Source organism: Notolabrus celidotus, chromosome 8 (assembly GCF_009762535.1).
Source record: "Notolabrus celidotus isolate fNotCel1 chromosome 8, fNotCel1.pri, whole genome shotgun sequence".
Lineage (NCBI taxonomy): Eukaryota > Metazoa > Chordata > Actinopteri > Labriformes > Labridae > Notolabrus > Notolabrus celidotus.
The window spans coordinates 23,823,493-23,836,958 of NC_048279.1; the positions used below are offsets into that span (position 1 = coordinate 23,823,493).

The 13,466-nt window shown below is 40.2% G+C and overlaps 1 protein-coding gene across 2 annotated transcripts; it reads right to left on the reverse strand.

Moving 5' to 3' along the window:
• Nucleotides 1-9,792: 9,792 nt before the first annotated feature.
• Nucleotides 9,793-12,446, reverse strand: mid1ip1l (MID1 interacting protein 1, like). Of its 2 annotated transcripts, XM_034689433.1 has the most exons (3): nt 12,319-12,446; nt 11,659-11,740; nt 9,793-11,076 (listed from the first exon to the last, which is right to left on the reverse strand). In XM_034689433.1, exon 3 carries the CDS (start codon nt 10,971-10,973, stop codon nt 10,479-10,481), a length of 495 nt encoding a protein of 164 aa, XP_034545324.1. In that variant the 5' UTR covers nt 10,974-11,076; nt 11,659-11,740; nt 12,319-12,446; the 3' UTR covers nt 9,793-10,478. The 2 variants fall into 2 exon arrangements, with proteins under 2 accessions (XP_034545324.1, XP_034545325.1); XM_034689434.1 differs by lacking the exon at nt 11,659-11,740 and having other exon boundaries at nt 12,319-12,442.
• Nucleotides 12,447-13,466: the final 1,020 nt, after the last annotated feature.

The following is a 13,466-nucleotide window of genomic DNA, read 5'->3' on the forward strand; positions in this document are numbered from 1 at the left end:
TCTAGTAACAAAATTTAAGTGATGCTTACATTGAGATGAAAATAAAAAGACTTCAGACTGATTCAAAACTGTAAGTATGTTGGTTAGAGGAGTGGTGTAAATAACTCTCACATGCTCTCCTGGAAAGCCTGAGATGGCTCATTTAGCATATTCCTGTGAAACAGTCAGCAAACTGCCTTTCATCCAATGACGGTTTGTTATGGGTCCTCCATAAGGGCGTGGGCTCCAGTGCATTGCTGTAAAAGTCAGACCATCACAATCCCAGTTTAAATTCCTCAGGGTGCCTTGAACAATGATAATAATCCACTTTTATTAAATGTATTATCCTGCATAATGATTACTTTACTTAAGAAACATATAGGTATACATTGAGGTATATTCTCATTCTTGTACACCAACTTAAGGGCAATGAGAAAAAAAAAACAGTGTATGACTCTGAATCATCCCAAGGACGCATTCAAAGTGTGTCTGTGTCTTTATCTGCAGAGACTCCACTATCGGCATTTTATTATTTCAGAGCAGGTCGTCTCTGGATGTCAACCTTGGGGCGGTGGGTGTGTGGCTGTCAGCAAATAACTACTTGTTGCGTTTGAGGGCGTGACTCAGAAACCATGTGCCCTGATCGTGAGCACGTATCAGAGAGGATAGTGTTGTTGACCTGAGGAGGAGGAGGATGGGCCAAATGTAAATATGGTGTTTACAAGCTGGTATGGTATGCAAAACTTTAAAATGGGAGAGTCTTTTTTCTCTCCTCTCCCAGGACTGCAGTAACATACCATTCTTCCTGATCGACTCTTCTGTGTCCTCTGCTTTTAATCCCAGAATGTATTTAGCTTATTGTACTTCTGTTCTTTTAATTTAGTATAATTTACATGTATGGCTTTTGCTGGTAACAGAGTTTTTAAACTGATTTTTTTTTTTAAGCAATTTGTACTTGTTTTTCGCTACATAAAAGCTTTTTTACCATGACTTCAGAATACTCAAAGAAGTTGATATAAAAGGCACAGGAGGTATACTTATCATCTCACGTGCACAAACCTGATCCAGACTCTATAGCATGTGTACATTGTGTGCAAGACAGCAGGTTGTATTGACCTACATTATCAGAACACAGAGTTATAGGCGTGTGTGTGTGTATGTGCGTGCGTGCGTGTGTGCGTGCTTGCGTGCGTGTGTGTGTGTGCAGCAGACGAGGCCGGGCTGAGAGGATTGCTGCTCTCAGAGACAGTCTGTGTCAGGCTGTAAGCTGCTCCAGCTGAACTCCACACCCACCTCTCTTACATAACCTCATGCATTCCTCCTCTATACCAGAGAGCGCGCAAACTGACTGTGGTGTGGTGGGTTCACCAGTGATGGCAGAGTGGCCTGCTCCACTGTGGGTTGTTGGGGTTTCTACAGTGAAAAAATAAAACAGGCCTCATTGTGCTCTAAGTGAATCAGAATTTTCTACAGCCATCTCAGAGGAGCGAGTTTCAGCAGCAAGACGCTCTTTGTTACCTAAAACACCACACTCATTGATTCTTTCTCCTGAAGACACAGAACACACAGATATTAGTCAGGCTCAGGTCTATCATTAAGAGGAGTGGGGAGGGAGGCAGAGAGTGGGTTGTGGAGGAGGTGGCTGGGGGGGGGGGTCTGTGTTGTGGGGGTTCAGTGGGAAAGAGAACACGATGTTCCCGACTTCACAACTGCTTCTCCATCCTGACGAGACAAAAGACCCGAGGCTGATCTGAGACTGCAAGACTCTACAGTAACCAGTCCCTTAGTGCACATTCTTTACTGTTTCAATGTTTTAAAACCACATTCAAAGGTTAATTCAGAGGCCTTGTTTTTTTTTAATATAGATTATTATGCAGGAATGATCCCAGCTGCAATGTTCTGGCTGTAAGGAACATCAGCATATGCATGTTTGTGTTTGAGGAGGCACTAAAATACTTAACTGTCGGACATTATCAGTGTTGTAGTGTTATATCTGTTACTGTTGGTTTTTTTATTAATGCACTACAATGAAAGAAGAATTTGTGTTACAGCTGATCAGTGCAACCTACTTTATAAAAGAGTTTTTACTTTCATTGATAGCAATGCAGCATCATTTGTTCGTTTTGTATATGTAGTCTAAAATCTTGATTTGTATTATAATCAGTATTTCTTGTCAGAGTAATACAGTTTAATATAGTTTTCCTCACAAATTATAGCAGAAGCAAGAAAGTTGAATAAAATAGAAATATTTGAGTAGAGTTCGTATACCTCAAGACGTCCTCTGCTACAAGTGTTCGTTACATCACTGCAGGACATCCAGGTCAGCATTATCCTTTCACCATTACCTAATCTAATCCCTGACAACACCTTGTTCCATCATCCGTGTAGTCTTCTGTCGTAAGATCTACATCTGTTTTTTTACTTTGACATTTTCTGCTAATTAGATTGAGACGCTGACATTTATCGATAACCCAAAGGATTGTCTCATTCTAATAATTCCAGTATCTGAACTGTCTGACAAAACAAAAAGTATTTCTTCACATTGATGCAACATCTTAACACTGTCCACATGTCATTGTTTATATTTTTGCCTTCATTTGAAAGTGAAGAGAAACAGGAAACAGGATGTGAGGGTGGGTGTGTGACATGCAATAGAGCTCACTGGCCTGCTGTCAACACTTGTTACCATGGCACCCCCACCCACGTAATATCATAAAACCACAGAATATCGTATTAAGAAGGGATGGATGATTCTTGGGTATACTTCACGAGATGAAATCTCTTACAGTTAGAGAATTGACACAATGCCTGAGCTTGGCAGAGTGTAATCTGTTATGTGAGCAAACCTTATCAGGGCAACATTGTTTAATCAGTGTCAGGCAGACATTGGCAGTGCCAGAGGGGAACCTTAGGGTGGCACTGCCTCTGAACTCTGGAATTTGCTTTACCCCTGAGTGCACCAGTGCCAAATTGTGATTGGTTGAGTTGATGTGAGGATGCTGCAAGTAATTCTCAAAATTCAACAAAGGGGAGATGGGCAGGGGTGAAGACATTTATATCATGTGACCAGTCCAAACCTGGAAGAGTGAAACATTCTAAATAAAAAGATCTGAGGTTGAAGAAAGTGAATAATTTCCAAGTACAGAGAAGGTGCCAACCCAGCCTGTCCACCATCATGCTGTTAACATTACACTGTGGCAATTGCAGCATGCTTTTGATGTCATGTCCCACCTCCTGGGACTCGCTCCTTCCCCCATGCCTGCCCACTAACCCCCTCATCCAACAGGGAAGACTTCAGACTATGTGAGGACATGTGTGAACAAGCTCCTTTGCAAAATTACGGAGGCAGAGCTCCACAAAAAGAGTCAACAAAAACATCTTTGTTCAAAAGGTCACCCCTTAACTCTCCACAGGTGTCCTAACCTGCCTCTATTCCCAGAATGCCTAAGTGCATGAACTGACTGCCAGATTAAACTTAAGTATTCAGCTCTATGCTAGACCTTCCTCTCAGACCTTAATCATACAACTTTGGGCTGTGTGTTTGTTGCAGCTAAACCTGATGTTACAAATGAGTTTCCTAATTGTCCACAATATGAAGATCACATGTAGCAAACAAAAAACAAGGTACGATTTTCTACCTCCTTGAATTTAGCTCATACGATTGTAGTGATAAATGTAACATACCTCTGTTACACATATCATCATGTTATTCATAGTTGGAGGATAAACTTCTTGTCTAAATAAAATCAACACACAGCTGTCTCTCTGGAAAGGTCTTTTTCCTTCACATGGGTTTTCTGCATCCATGCAAAAGTAGACACAAATCCTAATGTCATCAGCGAGCATGCTGGTTCTCATTACTTCTGCAGCACAAGGCCGCATATTGTGTATCCAGCCCACACACAATGATGTGGGCTTCACTGTCTTTCACACGAGACAGTTTTGAACCATGCTTATGCTAAGCAACACTAACTCCACTGCATGCAGATCACGTTCATCTCATTACACAACAGCAAACCTGTTTTCTTCTCAAACAACAGTTACCCTGGGACCAAGTCAAACACAAACTGGGCACTGGCTCAGCGGTTAGAATATGAGCTCACAATAAACCAGGCACAACAGGTTTGAGGTACAAGTTCTGTCTTTCTATGTGAGTTTTTTTTCTGCAGCAACAATTAAGGACAAAATATTTTAGGCTACTTTTCATACAAGACTACAAAACATTTAATTGACCATCAATAAAAGTGAAACAGCTAAAACAAGGCTGCTGATGTCTTGATCAGCTGATGTCTGCTGATGTGTTTCAAATAAGGGGCTGGTAAGTATTTCCCCGATAGAACCCTTTTTGAGTACTTTCAATGGGGGTAAGTTCTGTGGTTACAGAGTAACAGCACAACATGTATGTGCTGCAGCCAATAATATTGCTAAAACAAAATGGCTGTCTCTTGGTAAAGTAAAGCAATGAAAAGTGGTGATAATAGCAAAATTTCAGGAGCAGGACAACACCTCAACCACGGCTCTTCCATTTTCCCATAAATTAAAACCTGACCATTTCCTCCTTTCTCGCTCTTGTTTCCGCATCCCTCCTTCCCTTCCCTTTCTCCTTCTGCTCCTCTCCTCCTTATCCATAGGGCCCTGAGGGGGGTTCGTCGTGCCTGGGTGCTACAGCGGATCCCCTACAAAGCTTCCCCAAAGCAACTACGAGTTCAAAATCAATCAAAACAATAGATCCGTAATCTATAAACCAACTTTCAGGGGCGCTGGTGGCCTAGCGGTCTAAGCGCCCCACATTCAGGGGCTACAGTCCTCGTCGCAGGGGTCGCCGGCTCGATTCCCGGCCGGTCGACCATTTCCTGCATGTCTTCCCCCACTCTCTACTCCCCATATTTCCTGTCTCTCTTCAGCTTTACTAGAAAATAAAGGCAAAAAGCCCCCAAAAATATAACTTAAAAAAACAAAAAACTATCTTTCAAATCTCATTCTGTTGTTAGTGTGGTCCTTGCTAGTGAAATGTCTTTATATAGCGTTCACTTTCACTAACACAAATGTTTGGGTCAGATTTTCTTAAAGTTAGTTAAACTGCACAGTAAAACTGACCCTGCCTGCAGCAGTTGATAGCCTGATAGCTTAGCCACTTCACAGGCCAGTATCTCAATGAAAGGGCTGAGCTGACCGGGATCCCTTGACAACAAACCATCCCTTTTATTCCCATTCAGTCTCCAATATGTCTACTTTAACTTCCGACATCAAGGTTACATGCAGATGTCATGTTGCTGAAGGTGTTTTGATCTAAAAAAAAAAACCTGACGCAACAGAGGGGCTACATAATAGAGGTCCATGTTTGATTGTTTTAAAGTCTCAAAAAGAAGATGAATCTACAAAAGTCAAATTCAAAGTACCAACAAGACAAGTGCTACCTCAAAATGTCACAGAAGATATTCCTACCCAGTGCCATGAGGCTTAAAGGTGCAGTGTGTAGAATTTAGTGGAACAGACTGGGTTGAAATGGAATATATTCATAACTATGTTTAAATGAGTAAATAATCTCCTGCATCAAAAAAGAAAGTGTTTTGTTTAACTTAGAATGAGCTCTTGATATTCAAATAGATTTTGTACTTGGTGAGTGGCCACATGAAATGCACTGGTTGGAAGACAGAGAAACCATGGAGTGCATAAAATACATTGTATGGATGTTTTTGACAGTAAAAGCTTGACAAATGGAAAATCATAATAATCAGGATCATATAAGCTGTAGTCTACAGTCCTTGGTTGCCTCGAAGGTCACCGTCACTTCACTGATAGTTCTGAGGCTGGGTTGTGCAAAGGACCATTTCAGTCTAGGATCTGACCGATATAAATTGCCAAATACTCCCTTCTCTACACACAGTTCGTTTAATAAATTAGTTTGAACAAAAGGCCTAAATCTAACCAAACAGACAGCCTAGAGTTTAGGATTATGGGGTGGTACCTGGGGTGGACAATCAGATTTCAAGGGGGCCCCTGACACCTCAGGCCAGCCCTTGGGAATGCCCCCGGTCTTCTGTAATAATAATAGTTTACTGGTATGCTATTAGGTTCTTGAAAATGTTGCTAGGGACTTCTAGTTTGTAACACAGCAAACTGAAGGTCTTTCCTCAGCAGCAATAGCCTCAAACAGCATAATGTTTACTCAGTCAGCCATAGATTATGACTAAACAGGCGTTAGTTTAAATGATTATTCTCAAGATTCTTTCTGAAGATAAATTTAAAGACCATGTTCAAATGTCAAGTTCAGTTTCTTTAATTCAATAAGGCCTTTATTTTAGAAACCGACATTTTTCTTTAGTCAAAGTTTTGTCTGCATGAACAAATTTATCAAAATAGAAAGTAGTCACAGTGAATAACGGCTCCTTCAACCACTCCAAATAAGTCAAAACCATCTTGGAGGCCTCTTTGATTTAAGCAATAGGTTCTCTGCTTTATCTAGATTCAGCTACATTTTCATGCTTACACATGTGTCCTTTTCTGTTTGGTTTACAGGCAACTCGAAGGTTAACTGAAACCTGCTTTGATATTAAAACAAACATAATACTGAATGTACTCGGGTGTTTACTCAGGGAACAGTGCCGTTGCCAAAGTGAAGTGACCACGTGATGAAAGCAAACAGCATGTAGGTGGGGCCACTAGATTCAACATTTTATCACTGTAACGACTGAAGAGATACCAGACTTATTTTAGGATTGTGTAATCGACTGTATCCGTCACTCTCCAGTATCATGTTGACCTTCTCACAAAGTAATAACCTCAGCTCTGCGTGGCGTTCAGGTGCTTTATACCTGTCAGATGGGAGTTTTACAGCTGTTAGGCAACCGACAGAGCTGCTGAGGTGGTGCCAGAGAAGGCTGGCACTGCCATTGTCTGCCAAGTCTGTGATCACGCAGCTTCATCGTGCTGGCAGACGAGTTGGGACAGAGACCGGCCAAGCCTGCAGAGTTTCAAGATGCCTTTCAACACCAACATTCTCCCACATCCAAAGATCTGTTGGTCACATGGGCCTGAACTCAAAAGCTCTTGCAACACCCGAGCCCTTTTTTAACCCTTAAATGTTCTTATTTTTATAGTCTTTAGTGTGTTTCATAAGATGATGATTTCCTCTTGACACATAAAATTTCAACAGGGTGTTTGGACTTTGTAACCCTGAAACAGCTTATGCGCATAAAGAAACACATTATCAAACTCTTTGTTCATTTCAGATCATCATCAATGTGCTGCATGACAACCTGCATGTGCAACCATTTTGTCTCAGATTTCCCAAGACATGAATGTGTCTGGCTAGATTTGTGCAAGCTGGCATTTGGAGTAGTATTACTTAACATCAGTGTCACGGCTGAGGCACATTGATACTGGCCTGGCAAGAGTGTGCAACGGAAAATAAAACTTCACGACTTTGAGTTCTATAAATATAACACATATCTCAAGTATCATCCATCTAAAGAAATATTTAGAGTGTACTGTTGCTAAATTTATTCTTTATGAAATTTGGCTAACTCGTGTCTGGCTAGCAGAGCTAACCTAGCAGTGTTATGCAATAAAGTGTTTACTTTCATCTGAAGCCAAGGGGAAAAGATTGTGCCCAAGTGCAAATAGACACTTTGTGATATTTTTCTTTACATAGGAGGACTGTAACCAGAAGCTACAACAGTTATTTTTGTTATGTAAGTTTAATGTTAACTCAAAGTGAGAGCAGCTGGTAAGCTAAACCTAGCAAAAGACTGAAAACAAGGAAATGGCTAGTTTGCACTCTCTGATACTAATCATTGAAAAACTGGAGAATATTTTAAAAGCTATTTTAGTTGATCTGTGCCGAGATAAGCCTGTTTTGTTTTTGTTTTTTCTCACTTTGTAGAAATTAAGCCATGTTTTGATGAGTTAGCCATAGCTGCTTTTGGATCATACTGCAAAATCTCAAAATCTTACCAAGTGAAATTGTCTCATTTTTAGTCAAAATGTCTTATCCCACTTAATTTAATTTTGATATTGTTGTGATGTAACAAAAACACGGAAGTCTGAAACGGTTCGTTTCAGCACACATTTACAGAAAGGTGGAGAAATCAGAACAGGGGCAGAATGGATTTTTTTCGGGGGGTCTGAAGACATGCCAGGGAAACATATTTCAGGTAGAGAACCATTAAAAAGTCGATTTTGCATGATATGTCACCTTTAAGAAAGCTTACCAAGCAAATTTTCGCTTCTTCTATTGGCAGATTTTTTTTTTTGCATATTTCAAGGTAAAAGTACTTTAAAATAAGTTTGTTTTCTTGTTCTTGGAGGGGCATTTTTTCCAATGCAGGTTCACCATTTGGTAAGCTAGCTTTTTTTTTTTTTGTTCGTTCCAAAAATGTGGGCTAACCTAAACTAACCAAAACTAAGTGGCTGCTGTGCCATTATTTGTAATCCGCATGAAAGTGGCATCAGTCTTGTCATATAACTCCCGGCACAACTTCAAAAGCAAATTCCACAAAATCATTTAGCCTATGTAAGGGCTCAATCATAAATTAAATAACTTGTAAACATGAACTTTTCATTGCCGAGTTATTTCAGATTTCACTTAGGGTCAATTTATAACCTTGAAAGACTAGAAACCCCCTACTCGTTCATGCACTGCCTGGCCAGCTGTCATCAGTTTAGTTGACCCACTTTACCCGAGTGGGCTGAGGCACAGTGACCAGCACAGCCATTTTGTTTAGCAGCCATTTGTATAGGCCATTGTGAGTGGAAAAAGAAAGCAGCTCTGCTCACTGCAGGGCTCTCACAGAGCTTTATATGCAATCCCTCAGCTCTTGCATGCTTGCTGCTGCTGGTTAGGGAGCATCATTTTGTTTGACCATGTCTGCCCTCCTCTTGCTTCCTGGATGCCCTTCATCACTCTCCAATCTCTTCATCACTGCTGCGCCTTTGAGAGAGAGGGGAAAAAACCCTTAGCCACCGGATTGGCTGCTTTGGCTGAACTGTTGCTAAGGGGAGGGTTTTACCCAGTAATGGATAAATGTGGCAGCTGGAGGGTGCAACCAGCTTTAGCAATGTATACATCAATCCAATGTTTATTTGCATGCTGCTGACGTGTTCAATGTGACAGAGCTACACATCAAAATGACTGGTATTCTCTTTTTCTTAAGATCATGTTTCCACCAGTTGCCATTTATTTTTTCAGCAAGTTTATTGTCTTACAGGAACAAAGTCTCATCACATCTAATGAGTCACTACAATCTACAGCCCTCATATTCCCACCCTTTAGAATTGACTGTAAATGTCAGAGGTATGACTGAGATGGAAAAAGGACACTAAAGTAGGTTGAGAGCTTGTGTTTAAAAAGGTGAGAAAGTAGAATTGCATTTAAGTATTGCAAGGAGTTGGACTTTGGAAAGTTTTCTGTTAGACGTGTTAAGTGTCACTGCTAAAAACGGCTTCACTGCATCTTTAAGGGTAAATGAGCTGCAGGGTTTCTATGGAAGTGCTGCAAAGACACTGAAGGTGATTTGCCTTTTAGCACAACCTACCATTTGCATACAGCTGCAGTATTAAAAAGGTATTTTAGATGACAAATTCTGCTTAGAGGCCATGACCTGCTTTGCAACACCGCTTTAGATGTTCTTTAGGTAAATCCTCAGTAAGGCAATTGAAATCCCATGACAGCAACATTACATAAAGCTGCTCCACTAAATAGAGACAAGTAAGCTTAAGTTTTCCTGTTACCGCATGTCAAACACCTTCACACACACACACACACACACACACACACACACTCCTGCCTAGGCATAAACACAAGACAAAACATGAAGATTCAAATTATTTTTATTTACTTTCATATAAAATTGGTTTTGAAATATCCAAGGACAACAAATGCATAATTTCATCATGACCACCTTGAACCAGTGAAGCAGTCAGACATTGGTAAGGGAAACTGAACAGGGCATGAGGGTATATAAAAAGTCAAGGCACGCCATGTTACAGTGGAAAGATTTAAAACCTGTGCAGGTTAAGAGCCCTTCAGCTCAGCTTTAAAAGAAATGTACAGGAGGGACAGAATAACCAGCATTCAATTTCTCCTACAGTCAGAAACCTTTTAGTCACAATCTGGAACAAACTGACAACTTACTTGAAAATTAAATGACCAAAATGAGATGGAGGACATGTTTCTGTATAAAATCAAAGCTGTGCTTCATCCGGACTTGGGCACAGATTTAATAAACCTCTACCTGGCACAAAGTGTCAACCTCTGCTCTGAGACAGGCAGAGGGACCTGTGCAGGAGTCACTGGCTTCAGGTGAGCTGGGGACAGGTGGGATGTTGGAGTGTCGCTACTCAGGAGTGGGAGAAGTCACAAAGTGGTTAACCTGACCAGTTTACCGACCATTGAGCTCCACTAGAAATGTTGGGCCCTTCTCTACACATCCCATGTGCAAGTCAAGCAAGGAAAGGTTAGGAACAAGGTAAAAAGGAAGGAAAGCAGGTAGTGACTTCTATCTCATGAAGTTTCCTCCTCCGATTTCTCTCTTGTATCTGTTGGTGAGGTGGTCGGCTTGCAGCGTGAGCTTAGACAGAACTCCAAACAGTCCCCTGAGGTGATAGTGAAATTGATGCTCCAGGTCTGAGTTGTCATCGACGGGCAGGTCCCCTGTGACCGGCTTCTGTTCCTCCTGCTTAACCGCCATCTCCAGGAAGCTGGCGCCAGAGCTCATCTCCCTCTTCAGCATGCCCCACTCCATGTCGTTCTTGATGGACTTGAGGAGCAGGTAGTGCTCATACATGTCCCTCTGCTTGTTGGAACAGGGTAGTTCATGGTTGTTGTTTGTCTCCAACTCCATGGTGTTGGCCTGGTCCTCCAGAGGCACGTCTCGCAGCAGGCTCGGCACCATGATGGTCTCATCCATGTTGTTGGCAGCTGCTATGAAGCGGTGCATGACATTGATGAGAGAGTGCTTGTTGCTGACTGAGTCGCTGCTGATTTGCATCATTTTGAAGGCTTTAGGTGGGCTTAGTTGCAGAATAAGAGCTTGCAGGTGGGGTTGTTGAAAAAAGGCCTTAAGTGCTTGATGGCGTTTTTAAGAGGTGGCTGATCTGCAGAGGGGAAGAAAGGAAACATGAGGATGATGGAAAGAAGCACAAACACTCCAACAAAACAATTAAATACAACCTATTTCAGACATTTCTGGGCTTAATGTGCTCAAACAAGAAGTGCTTAGAGATGCAGCATGTCTTCAAAAGCAAAAAAAAAAAAAAAAAAAAGTACATCTTTGCCCATCAAGGAAAGTGCAATATCAGGACCTGAGCCCAGTTCTTACTTGAACTTTAAAACAAAGTCTCAACTTTTTTCATGCATGTCCTCACATCAAAAAGGTTAAAAAGTCATCTCTCCACAAAGATGGCTGTACAAGTCTACGCTCACACACTGGGCTACAGCCTGGTTGCAGGAAATCTGATGTAATAGATGCAGCTTGTTTCCTATGTCGTTACCAGAGCAGTCCCTGACATCTAGCACCCAAAAAACCCAACTATATAACCTGGACTTTGCATAAATAAACAGAATACAATTTAATGCACTTACATACAAACATCAGATCAATATGACCTTGACTTCCTGGTATTAACACGCTGCAGAGTACATTTAGAAACCTATAAATAAAAAGGATGCAGACTGACCTGAAGCACGAGTTGACCTGAAGAAAAGCTTTCTTGGTATGCTGTTAAGTAGAACCAAGTCTTCTCAGGCTCTATACTCCACCTGCAGTGAAGGAAAGTCAAAATTTCCTCGATGCACAAGCAGCAGCACTCTGCTTTTATAACCAACAAGCCGGGTTGGGCCGGAAAAAAAATATAGATCCCGCCTTCTTTGTATTTTCCATGTGAGCCTATTGGACAGCCTACAAGAGGAGGGTGGACTCTCATAGCGTCTGATCCGAAATCCACCAATGAGAGGCCTCATCACAGCTGCCACTCTAATGTATTTGCCTGTTATTAGCTGCATTATTATTTTTCCCCGGCGGTTTGTATCCTGAAGGCAACAATGATGCAACTTAACACAGTAGCACGTTGAGTGCCAAGTGTGTTTGCTATTTTTTGGACTTCTTGTCTTGAATTTGAAACTGCATCATTTTCTCTGATTTAGTTTTTTGTTTCCTGCCTTCAGAGCTGGTGCATCTTTACATTGTTACACAGCTCTGCCACCTGGCGGTCAGATGATAACATATGTCTCCAGTGTTTTTATTTTCTATACAGTTTAGATCAATCACAGTACAAAACCCAAACTATATCTTAATACACTGCAATCTTGAATTATTCTACTCAAGTTTTTGGTCTTACCAGATTGTTTTATTTGTTGCTTCAGAGTGATGCATTGATATGATCCTTGCAGCAGGAGCAGAGGAGCAGCACAGGTGTATCTTATAGAGGTAATTAATAACGCGGCTCCCTGATGCGTCATTATAATGATTGGACACACCTGTAACCTTTTTAATCTGTTATGGAAAGTACCTGCTATGGGTCAGGCCACGAGAGGAACTATTTGAGATTTGTGTCTTTAATCTATTTTTTATTAATTCATCGATTTATTTTTTTACTGATTTTAATTGTTTTATTTTTTTAATTGCTTTTAGTAGTTTCTCTTTTAGCTATTCCTCTTAAATTGTCTTGCCATTCCATACCCCCGCTTTGTTCTCTTTAATGTGGGTTTTTCTGATGTTAAGCACTTTGTAACGTCTGTTTTGATAAGTGCTTTATAAATAAACTTTATTATATTTATATTATTATTATTATTATTATTGTATTCAAGATCTTGTTTTATGGGATTTTTTAAAAGATAATTCAGTCCCAAGCAAAATAAAAGTTCGGTAAACGACCACTAGTGTTCTCGGCCAAACTTTGCTTATGTTAGTTTTCTGTGGTAACTCAAAGGTAGACAGCTTTTGATATTCAAATTTTTCATAAATGTTTTTAAAGGGATAAAATAATCTAGAATTATTTAAAAAAAATTCAAAAGTAAATTTAAGACTTGCCTTTTTTAATCTAGCATTTCATCTGGAGTAATTTATGTTTAGACCTGGACTGCATTATTATTTTCATTATTATTTTTGATTATTATTTTAACCATTATTATTTGAATCATTGCTTTAACATTTATTTATCTTATTTAATTATTTAATTATCTATTTATTTCCTGTATTCATCTGATCTTGTTAACGCTACCTTATTTTAAACTTTTCTTTCCACTATTACTTATTTTATCCATTTTACTGTATTGATTTTATTTTATTTTTAAATATTTTATTTATAACCATACCTTTTATCAATTTATCATTGCTGTCTCTCTGTTACTCTGTGAAGCACTTTGGGCTGCATGTTTTTATGTATGAAAGGTGCTATATAAATAAAGTTAAGTTGAGTTGAGTTGATTTGAGTTAAAAAATCTTAACGAACATAATTAGCGGTATTTTGAATTCAATAAGGTTAGG

Coding starts and splice junctions, on each gene's coding strand:
- mid1ip1l (XM_034689433.1), bottom strand. CDS start 10,973: ATGATGCAAATCAGCAGCGACTCAGTCAGCAACAAGCACTCTCTCATC.